Raw genomic sequence first — 22,434 nt, forward strand, 5'->3', positions numbered from 1 at the left:
TTTCTTTTTTTTAATTTTTTTTTTCAACGTTTATTTATTTTTGGGACAGAGAGAGACAGAGCATGAACGGGGGAGGGGCAGAGAGAGAGGGAGACACAGAATCAGAAACAGGCTCCAGGCTCTGAGCCATCAGCCCAGAGCCCGAGGCGGGGCTCGAACTCACGGACCGCGAGATCGTGACCTGGCTGAAGTCGGACGCTCAACCGACTGCGCCACCCAGGCGCCCCTATTTTTCTTGAAAAATCTTTTAGGATATACAACACACATACATACTTTTCTGAATAGATATTGGTAAAACTCCTTGGGTATTTTAATAGAAATCGCGTACCACCGGTATTCACTGCCCTCGATGGCGAAAAAGAGGTGTAGGAAAAGGTTGTGTTTTCTGCACGCGTCTCTATACGATTAAAAATGAAATTGTTCTCCACCTCTACTCTCTGTGATTCTCTGTGTATAACTGGTTCTCAGTAGAAGATTTTAAAAAGGCAGGAGGAAAGGACAAAATAAAGCCTTGGTGGCGTTTGTTCCCCAGGAAATGATCGAAGCCATCCGCGAGGCGGTAATATACCTGGCACACACACACGATGGCGCCAGAGTGGCCATGCACTGCCTGTGGCACGGCACGCCCAAGGTGAGTGTGTCGCTCGCGGCTTGAACCGCCTTCCCCTCCACTCTCCCGCTCCTTTGGTCTTTGCCCTGATGTGCATCAACATTATCTTTGCAAAGATGAGCCTCAGGGCCTCCCAGGAATTGGATTTTCTTAGGGCCTAGTGTTTCTCTGTTGGAGTTTTCATTAAAGTACAAAAAGCTTGAGTTGTCTTTATTTGGGAAGGGACCTGTCAAGCAAGTAGAAACAATATATATATCAGGCTTACCCGTATAGAAGTTTTGGTACCTGTCAGGTTCTTTGATTCCTCATTCAGTGATCTTAGTGGGGGAGGGAGAGGCGGGAGGAGATGATGAACACGCGAGATGATGCTCTCGTGGGTGTTCAGTACTTTGAGGGATGAGGTAAAGATCCGTGTTAGTTGCAGGAGTTTAACACGAAATGATCCACATTTCCTTGATCAGTATAATTTTGTCTTGTAAAAGTGTTGTGCTTTGCCCACTTTTTAAATGAATACCACTTGAGTTTCTGGTGAACCAATAAGTATTGAATACCGTCTGAATGCTGCACCCTTACGCATTTCCAGTCAGTTCACACGCTGAAAGAGATCTCTCCGTTCTCCCTGTAAAAGAAGGTATTTCCACTGGGTTTGCCTCACAGCTAATAACTTTAGGGTTCCGTTCTTAGGTCACGATGGATTGTCACGTACAGGTCTAATTGGATTGGAATAGCTCTGGAAAGACTTAAAGTATATTGCCGTTTTTTTTGGTTCTGGCCACATACCTGTTTTCACTCATGAGAAAAGTGTGTCAGACTGGTGGAAATTTAGCATTCTAGACATTTTTGGCCATGTAGTTTTTAATCCATAACTACAAGTTGTAAGACAAATTAACTTTTCTCTTTTAAGGACAGGAAAGTGATTGTGAAAACAATGAAGACTTACGTTGAAAAGGTGGCTAATGTAAGTATAAGAAAAGTACAATTTCTGTTATTTTTTGTTTGCTTTTTGTCTTATTTTTAATAAAATGAAATCACATCTATTGTAGAAAATTTGAAAACTTCAGAAAATTGCCAACAAGAAAATTATTCATTATTTTAGTACAATCTCTTTCTGTGCATCTGCCTTTTTATGGCATTAAGTTTATACTAAATGAGATTTCTCCTTTTTGCATTTAATTTCATACTGTGACAACTTTCCATTTTTATTAGATATTTTTGAAGACCTGATATTTAACTTCTTTAATGAATCTGTCCATTTATGTTATTAAACGCGGAAATTACTGTCTAGAATAAATTTGTAAAGTCAGCAGAGAAAATTCCAGTTGTTAAGTTTTGTAGTTCTTTGGAACCCTTTGGAGATGCTATAAAAGCTCTCCTCATGAAATCATAGAAGGTATGAAAAGTTTTTTCCAGAGAGATTAATCGCCTTGAACGATAGTATTTCCATGTATTTAAATACTTACTAGTTTTCCATAGTATTTCTAGAACATACATAGTAGCAAACATATGTTAAAGCTTCTGATTTACTGGGGAACTAAAATTGGCCACAACAACTGTATCCTATGAAAAATGCAAGGAGAACTCCTAGCAGCTGGTGGCCACTTTGGACACCGATAAATTGGCACTCTGTGCCTATGGACGTTCGCAGCTGGAGACCGGGGAGGGAGTATAAGGCCATGTAAGGCAACTAACTTTTCTGTAACAAAATGAAAGCAAAGATTCTCTAGTGAGTTGTTTCCAACATATGAGATTTTACTGTTTGTTTTTCATCGTGAAGTAAATCTTCTAACATTTTAATTTGAGTATTTTAAATTAGAAATGAGTAAAAACCGAATGTTAGTAGAAAATTCTGAAAGGTATTAATAGTAAAAGACATTTCTTTCTTTCTTTCTTTGTTTCTCTCTTTTTGAGAGAGAGAGTGAGGGGGGGGATGGACAGAGAGAGAATCCTAACCAGGCTCTGTCCTGTCAGTGTAGAACCCGATGCAGGGCTCGAACCCACAGACCATGAGTTCATGACCTGAGCTGAAATCTAGAGTCTAAGGCTTAACCGACTGAGCCACCCAGGTAGCCCCAAAAGTAAAACACGTTCTTAAATAATAAAATTAGATTTGTTTTAATTTTACAGTTGTATAAACGGTTTTGGGGTTTTTGTGTTTGTTTTGTTTTGGAGAACCTGATCCCAGCAAGGCATTATGATGGTAACAAGAAATGGACAGCGCAGTGCCTTTTTTATCCCACGGAGTTGCTTCCAAAGAGAGGAGATAAACTAGTAACTGCCCATGGATTTAATTTATGGTTATTTAGACATGTTTAATTTTCCACGTATTGGGGATTCTTGACATACTCTCTTATTTCAGTCCTTTTACACGTATAAAGACTTACCATCTTGTGGCCTGGCCTGTGGCCTGTCACAGGATCTTGAGGAGAGTTTGTTTTGTGGAATTGGTGCGTGTGGTATTCCATAAATGTCAGATCAGGGTGGTTGACAGCGTTGTTCATCTCATCAGTGTTGTTACTGTTACTGTATCTGTTTCTCCTTGGCTGCTTCCATCAGGTGCTGAGAAAAGTGTATTAAAAATCTCCAGCTGTAATTGTAGAGGTGTCTTTTTGTCACTGACGTTCTGTTCCAGTTTCTTTTGTATTCACCCAGAGATACTGTGTATGTGGGCATGCTTCTGTGTGTGGGACTTAAAAATCAGAGACTGGTGGTTGTGTGCTGTGTACACATTGTTATGCTTTGTTTGCTTCTCTTAATTCATCTCAGGGTCCTTTTATTTCTACACACACACACACACACACACACACACACACACACACACTTTGTACCTCCCTCGTTCTTTTTTTTTTTTTTTTTTTTTAAATTTTTTTTTTCCAACGTTTATTTATTTTTGGGACAGAGAGAGACAGAGCATGAACGGGGGAGGGGCAGAGAGAGAGGGAGACACAGAATCGGAAACAGGCTCCAGGCTCTGAGCCATCAGCCCAGAGCCTGACGCGGGGCTCGAACTCACGGACCGCGAGATCGTGACCTGGCTGAAGTCGGACGCTTAACCGACTGCGCCACCCAGGCGCCCCTCCCTCGTTCTTTTTAATGACCGGATAGTGTTTCATTATAGGACTTCCGTAACTCAGTTAACCAGGCCCTAGTGTGGGATACTTGGGTAGTTTCTAGTTTTTTGTTATTTCTAGTAGTGCTAAAGAACATGCCCTTTGTGCCTTTGCGGAAGATAAATGCCTGGAGATAGAATTGCTAGATCTGAAAGTATGTGCATTTAAAGTTTTTATGAATGTTGTCACTTGGCTTTTCAAAGAAGTCGAATGACTGTACATTCTCATCAGTGACGAGCACGCCTGTTTTTCTCAAACCTTTGTCAAGTTAGTATATTAGCAAGAGTTTTCACTTTTGCCTATATGATAGGTGGAAAATGGTATTTTGTTGTTTTAATGATTGTCCTTAATTGACGAGGATTATTTCCTATGCTTAAAGCCAGCTGTCCCATGTTTTCTGTGAACTGTGTTCTCTGCCCATTTTTAGTAGTGTTGGTCTTTATGGTAACGATGTTAGACTTTGTCAGTTTTCTCCAGTTTTTTGTTTTTTAATGTTTAGTTATTTTGAGAAAGAGTGTGTGTGTGAGCAAGGGAGAGGGGTGGAAAGAGAGGGAGAGAGAATCTTAATCAGGCTTCACGCTCAGCATGGAGCCCTATATGGGGCTCGATCTCATTGCTGTGAGATCGTGACCCTGAGCTAAAATTAAGAGTCAGAAGCTTAACCCAGTGGGTCACCCAGGCGTCCCTCTCTGGTTAGTTTCTAACTGAAACATTATTACCTGCCATGTTCTTTATACGTGGCTCTGAATGAGTGTTTTCAGAAGTCACATACCCTCTCCAAGTAAAAATGATTGATATCATTACCTAGGATACAAAAAAGAATATGCCACAAGCTGTGAAAACGCTTTTTTTCATAAAGTAGAAGTTCTTAAACTTTGGAACAGTGTCAGCATCGCGGAAGTAATTCTCTTATTTCAAGAGGTGACCTTTAAGTCACCACGGACACGTTTTGATCTTGGGCTGCTATATTAAAAGCGGTTATTTTTACCTAATTCTCATATTCATTATATAAATATATTTTTTTAGTTTATTTTTTTAGTGTTTCTATTCTAATTAAACAGGATTATTTTAAAGAAATTAGACAATAGGGGCGCCACCGTGGCTCAGTGGGTTGAGCATCACACTTCGGCTCAGGTCATGATCTCGCAGTTTGTGAGTTCGAGCCCTGCGTCAGGCTCTGTGCTGACAGTTTGGAGCCTGCTTTGGATTCTGTGTCTCCCTCTCTTCATGCTCTGTCTCTCTGTCTCAAAAATAAATAAATGTTAAAAAAAAAAAAAAGAAAGAAATTAGTATACAAAAGAAAATGAAACTATTACAGTGTCCTTCCTTCCAGGATTTTCTATGTACACATGTGTATTTTGTACCTTATATGTGATTATATCTGAGTTTATATACTTTCTTTTTCATGATTGAAATTATATAGACGTAGTTCTACATTCTTGGGCTTTTTTCCCACTTCCACTTGAACTTTTTGAGTTTAATTTCAAGTAGTAATTTATTAACAGGATACTTATTTTTGAGAGGTGTTACATCCTGGTTAAAAAACAAGTGAGTCTCGCCTATTTGATACTGAAGAATGTGCTTTTGCTTTTCTTTGTTTCTTGTAATCAACCTAGAATATCATTAACTAGGTCCTGATAAGAGAGGAAGTTCCTTTGAATGGCTTTTATCTGTCTTGTTTCTATCACTTTAGATAGTCGTTGGGTTGATAATCTTTATAAAGTGACTCCACGGGTATACTAAAGGGGAGAGGCTGTACATGTTTCTAACCTTTCCTGGCTTCCCTTTCTTCACAGGGCCAGTACTCCCATTTGGTCTTATTGGCGGCATTTGATTGTATTGATGATACTAAGCTTGTGAAGCAGATAATCATATCAGTAAGTAATTAATTCTGATGGTCTTGGATAGAACTTAAATTTGTGGCTGTGTCAGTTTGACTTCATACCTATAAGTGTAACGACCTGGAAGTGTGCTTTCTGCCAGTATTTTGTTTTATTTATTAATTTGTTTGTTTAGTATTTCATTTGTTTTTATTTGTTTTTCTGATTTTAATAAGATATAGTTGACGTATAACATTATGTAAATTTAAGGAATACATTGTGTTGATTTGAGATACTCATTTATTGCAAAATGATTACCACCAAGTTTTTATTTATTTTTTTAGTTGACTCAGTTAAGTCTGTTTTGGACACTTGCTTCTTTCCTGTACGAAACAACAATATTGTAACTTGATATTAATAATATTATTTTCAATTTGCAAAAGACTGGTTAAATTAGGATAACATGGCTGTCAGACCACAGGACATGCTAAATGAAAAATTAGCAACGCAGTGCTCGGGTTTGCTCAGAAATTCATTGCCATAGTAATTCTGCAGTTAGTCAGGAACCCACAGGGAGCGGATGCCCATGACCTTTCTCTCCTTCCTTTGGAGAAACGACCTGTACACAATTACCCGACTTATCAGTGCCCCTTCCTGGATGGAGCTGATAAAACTCCCTCAATTGCGATACTCCTTAGAGCTTCCGTGAAAGCTTTGTCAGAGTCCTATTAAAAATTCTCAGAAAATTCCTTTTCATTTCAGCAGTTCCTTGTAGCCTGGTCCAGCAACCATGAAGTGGTAATAAAGAAATGCAGTTCATTTAACCCTAAGTTTGCCTTCAGGAAAACTAAGTCGTCCTTTTGGCATTCTGCGATGCCTGCCTCTTTTTCTGACTTCTGACTATGTCATCCTTTCTTCCCTTCCCTTCCTTTCTTTCTAGTGCATAAACGGTGTGGGGTACATGATAGAGGTCACGGGGGTAGGGATGAGCAGTTGCAACATTGGTAGCAGTGACCAAAATTAGAAGCCTCTTAAAACAGTATGATCTGTATAGACTTGGATTACACGAACCTTTGTTTCATACATACAGGTTGGGCCCTTCGGCCTATCTTAGTGACAAAAGCAGCTTCTCCCTTGTGGACGTTCAGAAAGAGACTTCACCTGTTGGCATGTGGTGGTGCTGTGGTCTCTGTGCAGCTGGTCTGGACCGGTAGAGCTGGTGTAGTAGAAAAAAGGGACCAGCTGGTCCAGGGGTAGATGCCAGCTGTCGGTCCCAGTGTGTGTGAATTTCTCATGCCCTCGCTGTCATGTTGTGACTTTCCCCTTGACTGTTTTAAGATTGCGATGACTTTCTTTGGGGTAGGATTGTGGGAAGAAACAAGTTGGCAAGACTTTCATGACACAAACTGAGTATTTTGGCATGTTCCTTGTGACTTTATTACCCTTTTGACTCCAATCAATAATGATTGTTTTTCATTCCGGTGACAGAGATGTGAGGCCATAAATTGGCAAAATGAATAAAGTTGTTTCAAGAAAATGGAAACAGGCTGGGCTATTGAAAGTTCGCTTTTGTTTTAATATTTTCACAACAACTGCAATTTGCATAAGTGGTCCAAATGGATTTCAAGAGAGGCCAGACTCCCTTCAGGATTTGCCTCCGTTGTCTGCTAGATTAATTTTTGCCCAAGCATTCATCCCACTTAGAAGTTGCTTGTGAAACAGTGTTGATTCCTTGTGCTTACCGGTTTGATTCCCATAACTACTTAAGCTACATTCCTGATGACTTGCTCATACTTGGGGCAGCTTTCCCTGAGAGTGGCCTCTGTGCTGAACTCTTGCTTCTAACTGACGAAACTGTGTATCCTTACGCTCTGTTATAGCTAGCGACGGAACTCGGGAATGCCGATACCACCACGAAACCTGGTGTGGCGTTCAGTGCTTTTCACAAATACCCAAGAAAGCGTAGCGTGGCCACTAAGCATTCTTCTGTTCAGGGGTAACCAGACTTCCTGAAACGTCAGGTTGAAACCACAGCCCGGTCATCTGAGCCTTCCTCTTTCTCCACCTGCTTTACTTTCCAAAATAAACATGCTTCTAAAATTGATCCGTTTTTACCCTGGAATCGTGGGTGTGGTGCGGCTGCTCTGACGGCACGTTCCTCTGAAAAGGACGTAGGCAAACCGGCCAGTTGCTGTTTGAAAGTGAAGAATATTGATGCATATTTTAAAATATATTATCTTCTAAATGTACACAAAGGTACAAAGGATGACGCAGCAGACACCCAGCCTCCCAGCATCTGACCAGAAGTAAAACCTGACAGGCACACTGAAGTTCGTGCCTTTTGTGGACCTGTCCTGACTGTGTATCCCACCCTCCCCCATACCCACTGGGATGAATTCTCTGTTGTTTGGGAGCCTTGCCCTTTCACTGTATGTAAATGTATATGGTACTGTTTTGCATGTTTACAGATTCTCCATAAACGATGCCTTGTCTGTTTTTTTTCTGCACCTTGCTTTTTTCTTTTGGCATTGCCTTTGTGCGATTCAGGAGGGGTCGGCAAGTTTTTCGTAAAGGGCCAGATTGTAATTATTTTAGGATTTGTGAGCCATTTTATGATCTCTGTTCCCTAGTCTTGGTTTTTTTGTGTGCTTTTTTGTTTTGTTTTGTTTTGTCTTTGTCTTTAATGCCCCTTCAAAATATGAAAACCACTCTTATCTCCTTGGATATGTGAAAGCAGGCTGCAGGTTGGATTTGACCCACGGGCCATGGCTTGCCCGCCCTGTTCTAAATCCCTGATTTTCAGTGCCAAATAGTATTGTACTATGAGTAGAATAATTTTTCCAGTTTTCTTTTGGAGACTTAGATTGTTTATAATTTTAAAAATACTTCAGTTCTCTTTAGATTTTGCTATCCCACGTGATTTTATGAGCATCCGTGTAGGTCTCCATGTTTTTCTAAGGCGTTTACGTAGCAGAATGGATGGGTTGCCAGATACCCTGCACAGATGTTTACAGAGTCACGTGTGGTATTTGCCACCCAGACACCACAAAACCTGTTGCATTATGCAGTGCTTTTAAAAATAGCCAAGACAGCTTAGTGTTACTAAGCATTCTGTTCACAGTAACTGGCTTTCCTGAAATGTCAGGTGGAAGTCACAGCCTACGCTCTCCTCTTTTATGACCAAGCCCCAGTTCAGTCTCTAGATAGCGCTCTCTGCTCTCCCAGCCGGACCTGCTCTCCACATCCTTGCAGTTTGTCCTTGCTCTCCATTCATTCAGCGGTTAATCATGACGTGACCCGGGGCTCACAGAGTCAGACGCGTTCACAGACCAGGAGGGCACATGAGGAGCCCGGCCGGGTGTGGGGGGATGGGCTATGGGGAAAGGAGGAGGTAGCTGCCAGCTTCTAGGAATTTGAGCTCCATAGGGATAGAGGCTCCTGGTTTCGTGTTCTTTTTTTTTTTTTTTTTTTTTTCTATTTAATTGCGGTACAATACACATAATATCAAACTTAACCATCTTAACCTTTCCCTGTGTTTTTGCATAGTTTTTTTTTTTTTTTGAAGTAAAGTTGGCATACAATATTATACTGGTTTCAGGTGTATAGCATAATGATTCCACAGTTATTTACATTCCTCCGTGCTCCTCATGGTGATGCGTCCCCATTGGTCCCCAACAAGGTCATGACAATATTGTTGACTCTGTACCCTATGCTGTACTTTACAGCCCTGTGACTTACTCATTATAAAACACAAAATAAACATCAGAAATATACTCAAATACAAAGAACAAACTGGTGATGAGTGACCTTTACACTTCTCCTGCAAGTCACTCCACTCGTGTAAACCTTGGGCTTCTTATTAGTGAAATGGAAGGAGCCCTAGTACCTCTGTCAAGGTGCTGTGAAGAGTATTTAAGATGAAGGGTGTTCTGCTCACAGCACTGGCTCTGGTTCCTGGTAAGCTCTTAACAAGTGTTAGCTTCTGTTGGTGATCACAGGAAGCACCATACACTTTTGCGCAGATAATGAGGGAAGCTTGGGATCTTAAAAAGAGAACCATGGCTCTTGCGTGGAATCTGGAGCTGGCATTGCCAATGTCTGGGTCACAGATTTGGTAGCGTTGTGATCTCCTCGATGACCAACTTCATCTTTGGCTCGGTTCCTTGCGTTAAATTACTAAACTCACTGTAATCAGTAGTTACTTAAGAGATCGGAACATCTAAGTATATATTATCTCACGGAGAATTCCTTTCCATGGAGTCAGAGCCCTGCCACTGTCCTCGGGCAGGTCACCTGCCCTGTTTATGGGTTCCTCATCTGAAAACCTCAAGTGTTGGACTGAATTTTTTCTGTGGCCCCAGCCACTTCTGCAGAAATCCCTGCTGCTCAAACACGTATGGCTTTGAATATCTATTAGGGCTTGTTGCAAGAAATAGGAATGTTGTGGTGGGGGGGAACGATTTTTTTCTGTTGCAGATTCTCTCTTAAGAATACAGGAGTTTTTTCACAGTGACTTTCCTGTCTGAAAACATCAGGGCATTTATACAGGAGCTTAGTTGGGGTGGGGATGACATTGCCTTTGTTACTTAAATTCAGACAACTAGAAAAGGAGATTATTGTTCTTGGTTAGTTGATTGGAAATGTCATAGGGTGTAATTATTTGTAACTGCTCCGTGGAGTCTTTCTGCATTTATTTCCTTCCCCGCCCATTTTTGTTTTCAATGCAATCCTTAAACAGCCTTCATTTGCCATGAATAAGCAGCTAACTTTAAAAGCCTTTATTCACTTGTGCGATTTAACAGAGTTCCTTTATCTGTCTTCACATACATCTCAGTGGGGAAATTCTAATAAGAATGTTCTTCATCGATGCTGATGCTGCATTTAAAGCAGCTGCAAATTGACTGTATCTGCTCAGTGACCCCAGCAAGCGGTGTCCCTAGTAATAGTGGCCTAAGAACTATTGGTCATGGTGAATGAAGAGAACTCCGTTAAATATTTTTTTTAAGTCCTTGAGCTCGGTCACTTATATAAATGGATTTGTTCAGTAATGCTAGTCACAGTGCAGACTCCAGTCTGTGTTCTGAGTGTAAATCCTTGTGCTTTAATGACATGATTTCAAACTTAGCTCCACATTTTCTTTTACGTACATTGGGAAAAATAGTGGAGAATGTACCCTTCTGTACCTCTTGGATTTCGAGTGCACATTATTTTAAGCACCTAGATTCATTTTTTGTGTCTTTGATTTCACAGGAAATTATTAGTTCCTTGCCTAACATAATAAATGACAAATACGGAAGGAAGGTCCTCTTGTATTTACTGAGCCCCAGAGATCCTGCACACACAGTGCGGGAAATTATTGAGGTTCTGCAGAGAGGAGATGGGAACGCACACAGGTAAGAATAGTACAGTGGCTTGAGCCCTTTGTTTTCTGGTGTGGTTGCTTATTTTGAGTAGCTTACATGTCCAGAAATCTCCTCACACATGCATATCCTCTCTTGTGCTTCTCTAAAACTTGGAAGGTGAATCCCATTTTTAAGCCTGTAATTTTGGCAGATTCTTTAAAGTTTTTATCTAGAAATGGAGATAAATGTATTGTGCCAAAAGAATGCCTCTGAGTGCCTGGCACAGAGTAGGCATTCATTGTGTGGTCCGTTTTGGTTTTGCTGCATTTATTTGTTTTAAACTGGAGCAATTTTTTTTTTTTTTTTAATTTTACTTATTTTTTTTAGCTCTGGTATGGCTGTCATACAGTGTTATTTTAGTTTCAGGGGTACAATATAGTGATTCAGCAGTTCTGTACATTCTTCAGTGCTCATCATCGTAAGTGTGTTCTTCACCTATTTCATCCACTCCCGTCCCCGCCTCCCCTCTGGGTAGGTAACCATCAGTTTGTTCCCTATAGGTGAGAGTCTGTTTTTTGGTTTGTCTCTCTCTCTTTTTTTTTCTTAGTTGATTTGATTTATTTCTTAAATTCTGCATATGAGTGACATCATGTGTTATTTTATTTGTCTTTCTCGGACTTATTTCACTTAGCATTATACTCTGTGACTCCATCCGTGTTGTTGCACACGGCAAGATTGTATTCTTTTTATGGCTGGGCAATATTCCATTGTCTCTATACATCACATCTTCTTTGCCCATTCATCTATTGATGGATACTTGAGCTGCTTCCATAGTTTGGCCATTCTAAATAACGCTGCAATAAACATAGGGGTGTATTTATCTTTTCAAATTAGTGTTTTCTTACTTGTTGGGTATATACCCATTAGTGGAATCACTGGATCATACGGTAATTTTGTTTGTAATTTTTTGAGGAACCTCTGTACTCTTTTCCACAGTGGCTGCACCAGTTTGCATTCCCACCAACAGGATTCCTTTTTCTCGACATCCTCACCAGCACTTATTGTTTCCTGTGTTTCTGATTTTAGCCATTCTGACAGGTGTGAGGTGGTATCTAATCGTTTTGATTTGCATTTCCCTAATGGTTAGTGATGTTGAGCATCATTTCATGTGCCTGTTGTCTTTCTGTAGGTCTTCTTTGGAGAAATGTCTGTTCATGTCTTTTGCCCCTTTTTAATTTGATTCTTTGTTTCTCTGGTGTTGAGTTGTGCAAGTTCTTTATATGTTTTGGATACTAACCCCTTATCAGATATGTCACTGGCAAATAACTCCTCCCATTCCGTAGACTGTCTTTTAGTTTTGTTGATTATTTCCTTTGCTGTGCAGAAGCTTTTTCTTTTCATGTAGCCCCGGTAGTTTATTTTTGTTTGCATTTCCCTTGCCTCAAGAGACATATCTAGAAAGATGTTGCTATGGCCGATGTCAGAGAAACTACTGCCTATGCTCTCTTCTAGGATTTTTATGGTTTCAGGTGTCCAGTTTAGGTTCTTAATCTATTTTTAGTTTATTTTTGTGTATGGTATGAGAAAGTGGTCCAGTTTCATTCTTTTGCATATAGCTGTCCAGTTTCACAATATCTTTGTTGAAGAGACTGTCATTGTCCCATTGCATATTCTTGCCTTGCAATCCTTTGTTGAAGATTAATTGACCGTATAATTGTGGGTTCATTTCTAGGCTCTCTCTCTTCTGTTCCATTGTTCTATGTGTCTGTTTTTTGTGCCTGTGCCATACTGTTTTGATTCTACAGCTTTGTAGTATATCTTGAAATCTGGGATTGTGATACCTCCAGTTGTGTTCTGTTTCAAGATTGCTTTGGTTATTCAGGGTCTTTTGTAGTTCCATACAAATTTTAGGATTATTTCTTCAAGTTCTGGGGAAAATGCTGTTGGTATTTTGGTAGGGATTACATTAAATCTGTAGATTGCTTTGGGTAGCCTGGCCATTTTAACAATTTTTGTTCTTCTAATCCATGAGCATGAAATGTTTTTCCATTTGTTTGTGTCTTCAGTTTCTTTCAGCAATGTTTTATAGCTTTCAGGGTATAGGTCTTTCACCACCTTGCTCAAGTTTATTCCTACATACTCTTTTTGGTACAATTGTAAATGGAGTTTTTTTTCCTTAATTTCTCTTTCTGCTACTTCATTATTAGTGTATAGAAATGCAGTGGATTTCTGATTGTTAATTTTGTATCCTGTGACCCTAACTCATTTATCCGTTTTGGTAGTTCTTTGCTAGAGTCTTGAGGGTTTACTCTAGATCGTATCATGTCCTCTGCGAAGAGTGACAGTTACACGTCTTCCTTACCAATTTAGATTCCTTTTATTTCTTTCGTGTTGTCTCATTGCGGTGGCTAGGACTTCAGTACTCTTGAATAAAAGTGCTGAGCGTGGACATCCTTGTCTTATTCCTGATCTTAGGGAAAAGCTGTTTTTCATCATTGATGATGAGGTTAGCTGTGGGTTTTTGTTATATATGGCCTTTATTATCTTGAGGTATGTTCCCTCTAAACCTGCTTTGTTGAGGGTTTCTATCATGAACGGATGTTGTATTTTGTCACATCTTTTTTCTGCATCTATTGAAACATCTTTTCTCTTGTTGATGCATTATTTTGATTGATTTGTGACTATTGAACCACCCTTGCATCCCAAGAATAAATCCCACTTGATTGTGGTGAGTGTTTTTTTAGTGTATTATTGGATTTGATTTGCTATTTTGTGGAGTGTTTTTGCATCTGTGTTCATCAGAGATAATTGGCCTGTGAGTCTCTGTATTTTTCTGTAGTGCCTTTATCTGGTTTGGTATCAGAGTAATGCTGGCCTCATAGAATGAATTTAGAAGCGTTCCTTCTTCTATTTTTTGGAGTAGTTTGAAAAGAATAGGTAGTATTAACTCTTCATTAAATGTTTGGTAGAATTCACCTGTGAAGTCCTCTGGTCCTGAACTTGTGTTTGCTGGAAGTCTTTTGATCACGGCTTCAGTTTCATTGCTGGTAATCGGCCTGTTCAAATTTTCCGTTTCTTCCAGATTTAGTTTTGGAAGGTTCTATGTTTCTGGGAATTCATGCATTTCTTCTAACTTGTCCAATTTGTGGGCACACAAGTTTTTATACTATTATATTGTAACCCTGTGTATTTCTGTGGTGTCAGTTGTTATTTCTCCTTTTTCATTTCTGATTTTGTTTATTTGAGGCTGCCTAAGGGTTTATCAATTTTGTTCATCTTTTCAAAGAACAAGCTCCTGGTTTCATCTGTTTTATTGGGTTTTTTTAGTTTCTGTTGTGTTTATTTCTGCTCTGTTTATTATTTCCTTCTTTATACTGGTTTTAGGTTTTGTTTGTTGTTCTTATCTAGCTCCTTTAGGTGTAAAATTAAATTGTTCTTTTGAGATTTTTCTTGCTTCTTGAGGTATGCCTGTATTGCTGTATACTTCCCTCTTAGAACCACCTTTGCTGCATCTTGAAGATTTTGGATTGTTGTGTCTTCATTTTCATTTGTCTCCATGAATTTTTTAATTTCCTCTTTGATTTCTTATTGACTCATTCATCCTTTAGTAGCATGTTATTCAGCGTCCATCTGTTTGTGTTCTTTCCTGATTTTTTCGTGTGGTTGATTGCTAGTTTCATAGCATTGTGGTCAGAAAAGATACGTGGTATATGACATCAGTCTTTTTGAATTTGCTGAGACCTGTTTTGTGGCCTACTATGATGTATTAGGGAGACTATTCCATATAAATTTGAAAAGAATGTGTATTCTGTTGTTTTAGGATGGAATGTTCTGAGTATGTGTTAAATCCATCTGGTCTAAACTGTTATTCGAAGCCACTGTTTCCTTGTTGATTTGCTATTTAAATCATCTGTCTGTTAATGTAAATGGATTCTCAGAGTCCTCTATTGTTAATGTATTATGAGTTATTTCCTTTATGTCTGTTATTAGCTGCTTTATGTATTTGAGTGCTTCCACATTGGGTGCATGGATATTTACAATTGCTATCTCTTCTCGTTGGATTGTCCCCTTTATAATTTTGCAGTATCCTTATGCGTCTCTTGTTACAGTCTTGTAAGTTTTAAAGTCTGTTTTGTCCAATACAGGTATTGCTACCCCAGCTACCTTTTTATTTCCATTTCGTTGATAAATGCTGTTCCATCCCTTTATTTTCATTGTGCATGTGTCTTTAGGTCTGAAATGAGTCTTGTAGGCAGCATATAGATGAATCTTTTTTTATCCGTTCTGTCACCCTATGTCTTTTGATTGGAGTGTTTCGTCCATTTGCATTCAAAGTAAATATTGATAGGCACGTACTTATTGCCATTTTGTTACTTGCTTTATGATTGTTTTGTAGTTCTGTTCCTTCCCATTGCTCTTTTCTCTCACAGTTTGCTGGCTTTCTGTAGTGTGATATACTTGGATTCCTTTTTCTTTATTTTAGTCATATCTATTACCGGTTTTTAAATTGGGATTATCATTAGGTTTATATGTGACATCTTATGCATCTGGGAATCTGTTAAGTTGATGGTCACTTGAGTTTAAACCCATTCTAAAAGCACCAAATTGTTACTTTTCTCCTCTTTCCCTTCCTCATTTTAGGCATGGTGTCATACTTTTACATCCTTTTATTTTGTGACTCCCTCAACTGATTGGTATAAATATACTGAATTTTGCTGCCTTTATGTTTCCTACTTTTCTTACTCCTGCTTACGGTCTTTCCTTTTCACTCAGGGTGTGTCTCCTTTTGCATTTCTTGCAGGGCTGGTCTAGTGGTGATGAATTCCTTTAACTTTTGTTCGTCTGGGAAACTCTTAATCTCTCTATTCTGAATGATATCCTTGCTGGATGAGTATTGTTGGTAGCATGTTTTTTCTTTCAGAACTTTGAATATATCACGCCACTCCCTTCTGACGTGCAGGGTTTCTGCTGAAAAATCAGCTGATAGCCTGAGGGGGCTTCCCTTGTATGTAAATGTTTTCTTTTCTCTTGTTTCTTTAAAAAGTCTCCGGCACGTTTTGCCATTTTGATTACTGTGTGTCTTGGTGTGGACCTCCTTGGGCTGATTTTGTTGAGGTTCTCTCTACCTCCTGGATCTGGGGATCTGTTTCCTTTGGGGGATTTGGGAAGTTTTGAGCTGGTAACTTCTATAAGTAAGTTTTCTGCCCCTTTTTCTGTCTCTTTTTCCGGGATCTTTACAATGCAAATATTATTACGCTTGGTGATGTTGCTGATTCCCTTAATCTCTTTCCATTTTCTATTGTTGTTTGGCCCCTGTGTTAGTGGGCCAGTGTGGGGCCGCCTCGGGCTCGATTTGAGTCAGACCAGGTGTCTGCCATGGTGCAGTAGCCCCGACCTGCAGCGGTGCCTTCCCTGTGTTGTCCCCTGAGAAGCTTTCCCCGGGGCGGGACCCGCTGTCAGACCAGAGGTCTTCGCCCAGACCCTGCTGGCGCTGCCCTAGACTGCGGGTGGTTAACTTGCCCTCTCCCCGGGGCGGGAGTCGCTGCGCAGTGGTGCTGGCCCCTGTCAGAGCTGCTCACACACGGCCTCAGCTTGTGGCCCTGCCTCGGATGGTCTCTGGGCCAAGAGTGTGTTGGAGGAGGGAGGTCTGCAAGAGGACACGGCGTGGAGCTAGTCTGTTTGGGGGGGGTGGGGCGCGTGGGGGGGCAGGGTCCCGGAGCTGAGGCCTAGCCGGGAGGGCTGAGTCTACAGAAGTGCTCACAGATGGGGGGCGCTGTTAGCAAATCAGGTGGACGGTGTTGCGTGGGCACCGTTCCCACAGGGGTCCGTGTGCCTCGGCCAGGGGACAGGGGAGGGAAGTGGCGCCCTCCAGCTGCTTCTTTCCTATAGACGTGTCCCGAAGATCCCTGCCCTTCCATCCCAGGCTGTGAGCTTAGTAAACAGATTTCCCTCCTGCATATCCCAGGTGCTTTTCGAACTGCTGCTTCTATGTTGTGTATCTCCACAGACCTTTTTGTCATGCTGTCTCTAAGGCAGGGACTCCGTTTTCTGTCACCCTCCCTGCTCTCCCAGAGCCAAGCATGCTGAAAGTTCTGGGTGTTAAGCCCCACCAATTATAAGAACCCATGAGATTATGCCCCGCTGATTGTCAAAGCCACATGTTTCGATCCCACATGTTACAGGGATTCGTCTTCCCCAGGCAGACACCCCGTGTAGGGCCCGCCTCTCGTGAGGGGCTGTTTCTCTCCCTCCTCCACCCCCACTGCAGACAGTCCTGGGCATCATTTCAGCTTCCGACCCGCGTCTCCTCCCTTCCTGTCCTCACCAGTATGGCCTCATCTCTAGATTTAGCGGTTTAGACGCAGTTCTGCCAGTCCTCTGGTCATTCTCTGGGTTGTTCACCCTGATGTGGGTGTTATCGAGTGTATCCACGGGAGGAGGTGGGCTTAGGGTCCTCTTCTGCCGTCCTCCCCGGAGATCAGTTTTGCTTTATTTTTAAAGCTATTGTTATCATATAATTCGATATTGTAGAGAGTAGAGTCCATAAAGTAGTCTAATCCTGTCTTCTAACTTGTTGTTGTTGTTTGGGTATTACATCGGGCAAGGTTCACTTATTAAGTGCTGATTCTGTGACAGGCACTGTTCAGATCCTGGAGACACAAAGATGAAAGCGAGGTATCCCACCCTTATAAGTTGCTTACTACCTGCACACCACAGAGAGAGAAACGATTACGCCAAGTTGGACCAAGACTGTTTCTTAAAAATGTTTAGTGTGTGTTTATTTTTGAGAGAGAGAGAGTGTGTGTATGAGCAGGGGTGGGGCAGGGAGAGACATGCAGAATCTAGGGCAGGCTCCAGGCTGCGCAACGTGGGGGTCGAGCCCACGAACCGCGAGATCATGATCTGAGCCAAAGTTGGATGCTTAACCGACTGAGCCACCCAGGCGCCCCTGACGCAGATTGTTTAAAGCCCGTAGAGGTTTTTGTGGTGATAAGATTCCTGTCTTTCCGTCGCCACTCATCTCACCTGAGTGCCTCGTTCGCCACGCTCCTACAGTAAGAAGGACACCGCCATCCGCCGGCGAGAGCTCCTGGAGGCCGTCTCTCCGGCTTTGTTAAGCTACCTGCAAGGACACGCCCGCGAAGTGGTGCTGGATAAGTCTGCGTGCGTGTTGGTGCCCGGCATTCTGGGAGCTGCCACGGGAGACGTCCAGCCCGCCATGAGCGCCATCGCCGGCTTGGCGGCCGCAGAGTTGCACCCGGGCGGCCAGGACGGAGAGGTAACGTGCTGTCGCGAGACAGGCGGAAAGCTGCAGCGTCGCACAGACGCCGGTCACCGAGATCAGGGCTCGAAGAGAACTCCGATGCCGACTGCCTCCCCTCAGCCTGAACCCGCAGCACATCTGATCCTGCGGATTCGGAACACGGTGCCGCTGCAGGGCTGTCCTCCTCAGAGCTTCCCGTGACTTCCTCTTACCCACAGAGTCGAGACCGTCGTCTTAACGCGGCTCTCTGCGGCCCGTGGTTGGCACCAGGCTGCCTTCCTAGCTTTTGCGGTGTTCTTCACTCTGTTTTGAATTCACTGTGGATTTTTGCACCTCTCTGCATTCGCACGCGCCTCTTTCCTCACCCTGGATGCCACCTGTGTCCCCATTTTGCCGTGCTGTCCCTGTAGAAAGCCTCACTCATCCTAGAAGTTGCCCAGAGTCCCTCTCCTTGAAGTCTTCCCAAGTTCCCTCCCATTAAAAGAGTCCGCTCTTTCTGATAGCTCCCCTGCCTGCCTGCCTTGGCCCGGGACTCCTTCTGCCTTACCTCTTAAGCTCCTTGATCCACACGCCTCATCTGTGCTGGGCGGCGGTCAGCCCTGTTCCCCCATCCCCCAAAGCTTACCGTTTTGCTGAACACAACATAGAGACGAATACACACCCAGATAATTACCCACTAGAGGATGGAGATACCTGCTGTAAAGGACACGTACGTGTTCTCTGGGGCCGTATGAGAATGGGAGCCAGCCTGTCCCCAGGAAGGCTTCCCCGAGGCAGTGAAGGTTACACTGAGGCCGGAGGATCGTAGCTCAGTGAAGAAAGGCAGAGGGAGGAACAGGGGCCGCAGTTGGAAGGAGGGAAGGGTCTCGGCTCATTTGGGGACAGAGGGCTCAAGGGAGGTCAGCCGGCAGAGGGAAGAAGAGGCAGAGGTCAGACCGGGCAGGGCCTGTGTGTTGGGGAGTCTACTATCTCCTGCTGCGGGCCCTGGGTCTGGACCCTCCCCTCACAGGGCAGAGCGTAGAAACCAGCCAGGAGGATGTAGGCGTGATGAGTTTGCTCTGCAAGGGATGGAGCCCGTTGTCTCCATGCTTGATAAGGAGAGATCCTAGGTGCTGTGGGACCCGTGGGGACCAAGTGTCAGTGTTTCTGCTGTCATGCTTCGTCCCACAGGTTCCTTTGCACTCAGAACTGCCTATTGCAGCCTGAACAGTGGTTGGCAGGACGTTGGGACGAGCGCCGTGTGGTGCTATTCAGCGTGGAGGTCATGAGGCCTCGCCTGAAGTGCCTTTTAGTGGCTCTGGCCGCGGTGTCCCTCTTCCTCTCAATCTGGGGATTGGGCCAGATCTCTGGTCCCTCCAGGCGTGCAGGGCCACTCCCGATCATGACCTCCCTCCTGAGTGTTGTCGAACTTCCAACTTGTCTGAGTCCTCACCTGTGTGCGGTGATAGAGAATGGATTGTCGGCCGAGGCGTGGCTGAAGACCGCTGTTTAAGTCCCTGCCTTCTTGCCCCCTTGCAGCTTCACGTCGCAGAGCATCCTGCGGGACATCTCGTTCTGAAGTGGTTAATAGAACAAGATAAGAAGATGAAGGAAAGCGGAAGAGAAGGTAGGCTGTGAAACTTGACCTTTTCCTGTATCTCATGTGGAATTTCGGTAATTCCTGACGCCCCTGAACTGTATGCCGGTCGTTTATGTTCAAGTGAAACTTGCTGAGCGTTTACAAATGATGTCTATGAACGAGAAGTAATTTAGGGGTTGCAAATAATGCTCTAGTAGATGTTGGAAATTTATGTCCCATAATCCTTTAATTTCCTTTCTCTGTCCACCCTCCCTCACTGTCTCACCTCCCTCGCTACTTCCGGCTTTGGATCTGGCTGGCCAGAGCCCTAAAATGCCATTCTGTTCCTTGAGGGGGTGGGGGCGGGAAGGGGGGGAAGATTTGTGAGTGTCACTACCCCCAGCTGAAAAGTGTATTTATCTCTACTTTGGAGGAAAGGATAAGCAGAAGAAAACTATCCTCCTCAGAATTTTGAGCTAATGCCTGTTTGGCATTGAAAATACATATGACCAAAGAGCAAGCCAGTGCTTGGCCGCTTGCTGCTCTGCAGAAAGTCAGCTTTCAAGAGAAGGACAGCATCTTTTATCCACCTGAAAAGTGGCATCCCATTCCTGTCTCGGTCCTGTCTTTGACCAGACCTTCTGTTACTGAGTTCGAGCTCCATCCAGTATTGTAGCCACTGAAGGGCTTTCCCAAACCCTCATCGTGTCTGGACAAAGCGACAGATCGTGAATTTCTGTCTTGAGGCAACTTGCAGCCTGATGGCTAGTGGGGCGATCAGTACAGTAGTACAGTTGTCACTTCTCACTCTCCCTTGAAGATCAGAGACTTGGGGCTGTTTTTCATTGCACGCTTCCCGTAAAGGAGACAGCTTGTAACAGTTTGAAGGGAAAATAATGTATTGAATCATCTTTTTCATTATTAAGAATTCAGTGCTCTGTTGAGCTGAGTTTATGTCAGAAAAGTCTGGTTTACTTTTAAAATCCAAAGAATTTTCAAGTGACTTTTGTCCCTAATTCGGTTACACTGGCAGCCACATGCTTGTGTGGACCTGCCATGTTCCTCACATTCACGGAGCTCCGAATGGGCATGGCTGGCTGTCTTGGTCCTCTGTCGCCGTGTAACAAGCCACCCCAAAACTTGGTAGTTCTCAAACAACATCTGATCGGGGTTTGGTTTTGTTCTCCTCACTGTCACCTGGAGCAGCTCGGCTTAGGGTCGGAGTATCCCTGCACTTGGACGATGGCTGGCGGTGGCCAAGTCCAGCAGCCTCGTGCCATCCCGCCAGGCTGCTTGGGCTTCCTCACAACATGGTGGGTGGGCTCTAAGAGAAGAAAGCAGGTGCGTGGTGCTTTTATGATTTAGCCATAGAAGTTACTTAACATCGCTCTTTCCCTTCTCTCTTGGTTAAGTCTGTCACAGGCCCACCAGAGTTCAAAAGAAGACATTGATTCCAGCTCCGGGTGGGGGTGGGCGCGTGCAGCATTCTAGAAGAGCACACAGGACAGGGATACTGTCGTGGTCAGTCACCTTCAGAAAACACCATCTGCCTCACTGGCCGATTGCTGTCCTTCGACCTGTGCCGTGAAGAGCTAAATAACCCTAGGCCTCTTGGCTTTTAAAGGGTCCTCACATTTGAGTATCTTCTGATACTCAGAAGATACTGAATTACATACGCAACCACCCAAGATACTTACCTTCAAGATAGGTTTCCCTTCACTTACATCTGTACCCAACCCTAGCTTTCAGAATTTCTGCTTTGTCCAAGAATTAGTTACATACACTTCCATCACACGGTGAATAGGATAATATACCAAGCTCTTGGGAATCTGATAATGACAAGCAAGCTAATAACACAAGATGAGTAACATTTTTGACTAGTGAATGGCTAGCTTTGTAGACAGAAATTACCAGGTGTCAATCACAATAGTCACGTGACCACTAGTCACTTCCTGAGTGAGCATTTTTCACGAGGGAGAACTTGCTCTTATCCAAGCACGAGGTGTTGCTGTCAGACATTCACTTCCTGAATGCCTTTCAGGTCAGGGTTAAATCATTAAATAGTACAAAGAGATAAAAGCACGACCAAGTGCTCATTTTATAAGAATTCATTGTTTGTCCTGAGTAATTATTTCTAAACAAAGTCTAAAACCTGGATCAGAGTAGAAGGAAATGGCTGTATTGGAAACACATTAAACAGGGGCGCCTGGGTGGCTCCGTCGGTGGAGCGTCCGACTTCGGCTCAGGTCGTGATCTTGCGGCTCGAGAGTTCAAGCCCCGAGTCAGGCTCTGTGCGGACAGCTCAGAGCCTGGAGCCTGCTTTCCATTCTGTGTCTCCCTCTCTCTCCACCACCCCTGCACTCTGTCTCTCTCAAAAATAAATAAAACATTTTGTAAAAAAGAAGACAATTGTAGGACATTAATGGCTTTTTAAAATAAAAATGAGGGGCACCTGGGTGGCTCAGTCAGTTAAGTGCCAGACTTCAGCTCAAGTCATGATCTCACGGTTTGTGGGTTTGAGCCCCGCCCACATCGCACTCTGTGCTGACAGCTTGGAGCCTGGAGCCTGCTTCGGATTCTGTGTCTCCTTCTCTGTCTGCCCCTCCCCCACTCGCACTCTGACTCACTCTATCTCTCTGTTTCTCTCTCTCTCTCCGAGAAATAAAAAAATTTAAAAAACACACATCAAATAAATCAGAGCTGGAATTTTTAGTATTAAGGAAGATTGAGTCA

General features: G+C 43.0%; 1 protein-coding gene across 2 annotated transcripts in view; it reads left to right on the top strand.

The window, feature by feature from the left end:
* The window catches only part of PUM3 (pumilio RNA binding family member 3), a 38,550-nt gene that overhangs the window by 12,264 nt on the left and 3,852 nt on the right, over nt 1–22,434 (top strand). Inside the window, exons 10-15 of one of the 2 annotated variants that reach the window (XM_043567072.1) lie at nt 533–631; nt 1,515–1,568; nt 5,514–5,594; nt 10,788–10,930; nt 17,936–18,158; nt 19,662–19,749. In XM_043567072.1, the coding sequence (XP_043423007.1) occupies nt 533–631; nt 1,515–1,568; nt 5,514–5,594; nt 10,788–10,930; nt 17,936–18,158; nt 19,662–19,749 (688 nt within the window). The remainder of the gene's footprint in view (nt 1–532; nt 632–1,514; nt 1,569–5,513; nt 5,595–10,787; nt 10,931–17,935; nt 18,159–19,661; nt 19,750–22,434) is intronic. The other variant, XM_043567073.1, reaches the window with a different exon arrangement.

Source organism: Prionailurus bengalensis, chromosome D4, assembly GCF_016509475.1.
Source record: "Prionailurus bengalensis isolate Pbe53 chromosome D4, Fcat_Pben_1.1_paternal_pri, whole genome shotgun sequence".
Classification (NCBI taxonomy): Eukaryota; Metazoa; Chordata; class Mammalia; order Carnivora; family Felidae; genus Prionailurus; species Prionailurus bengalensis.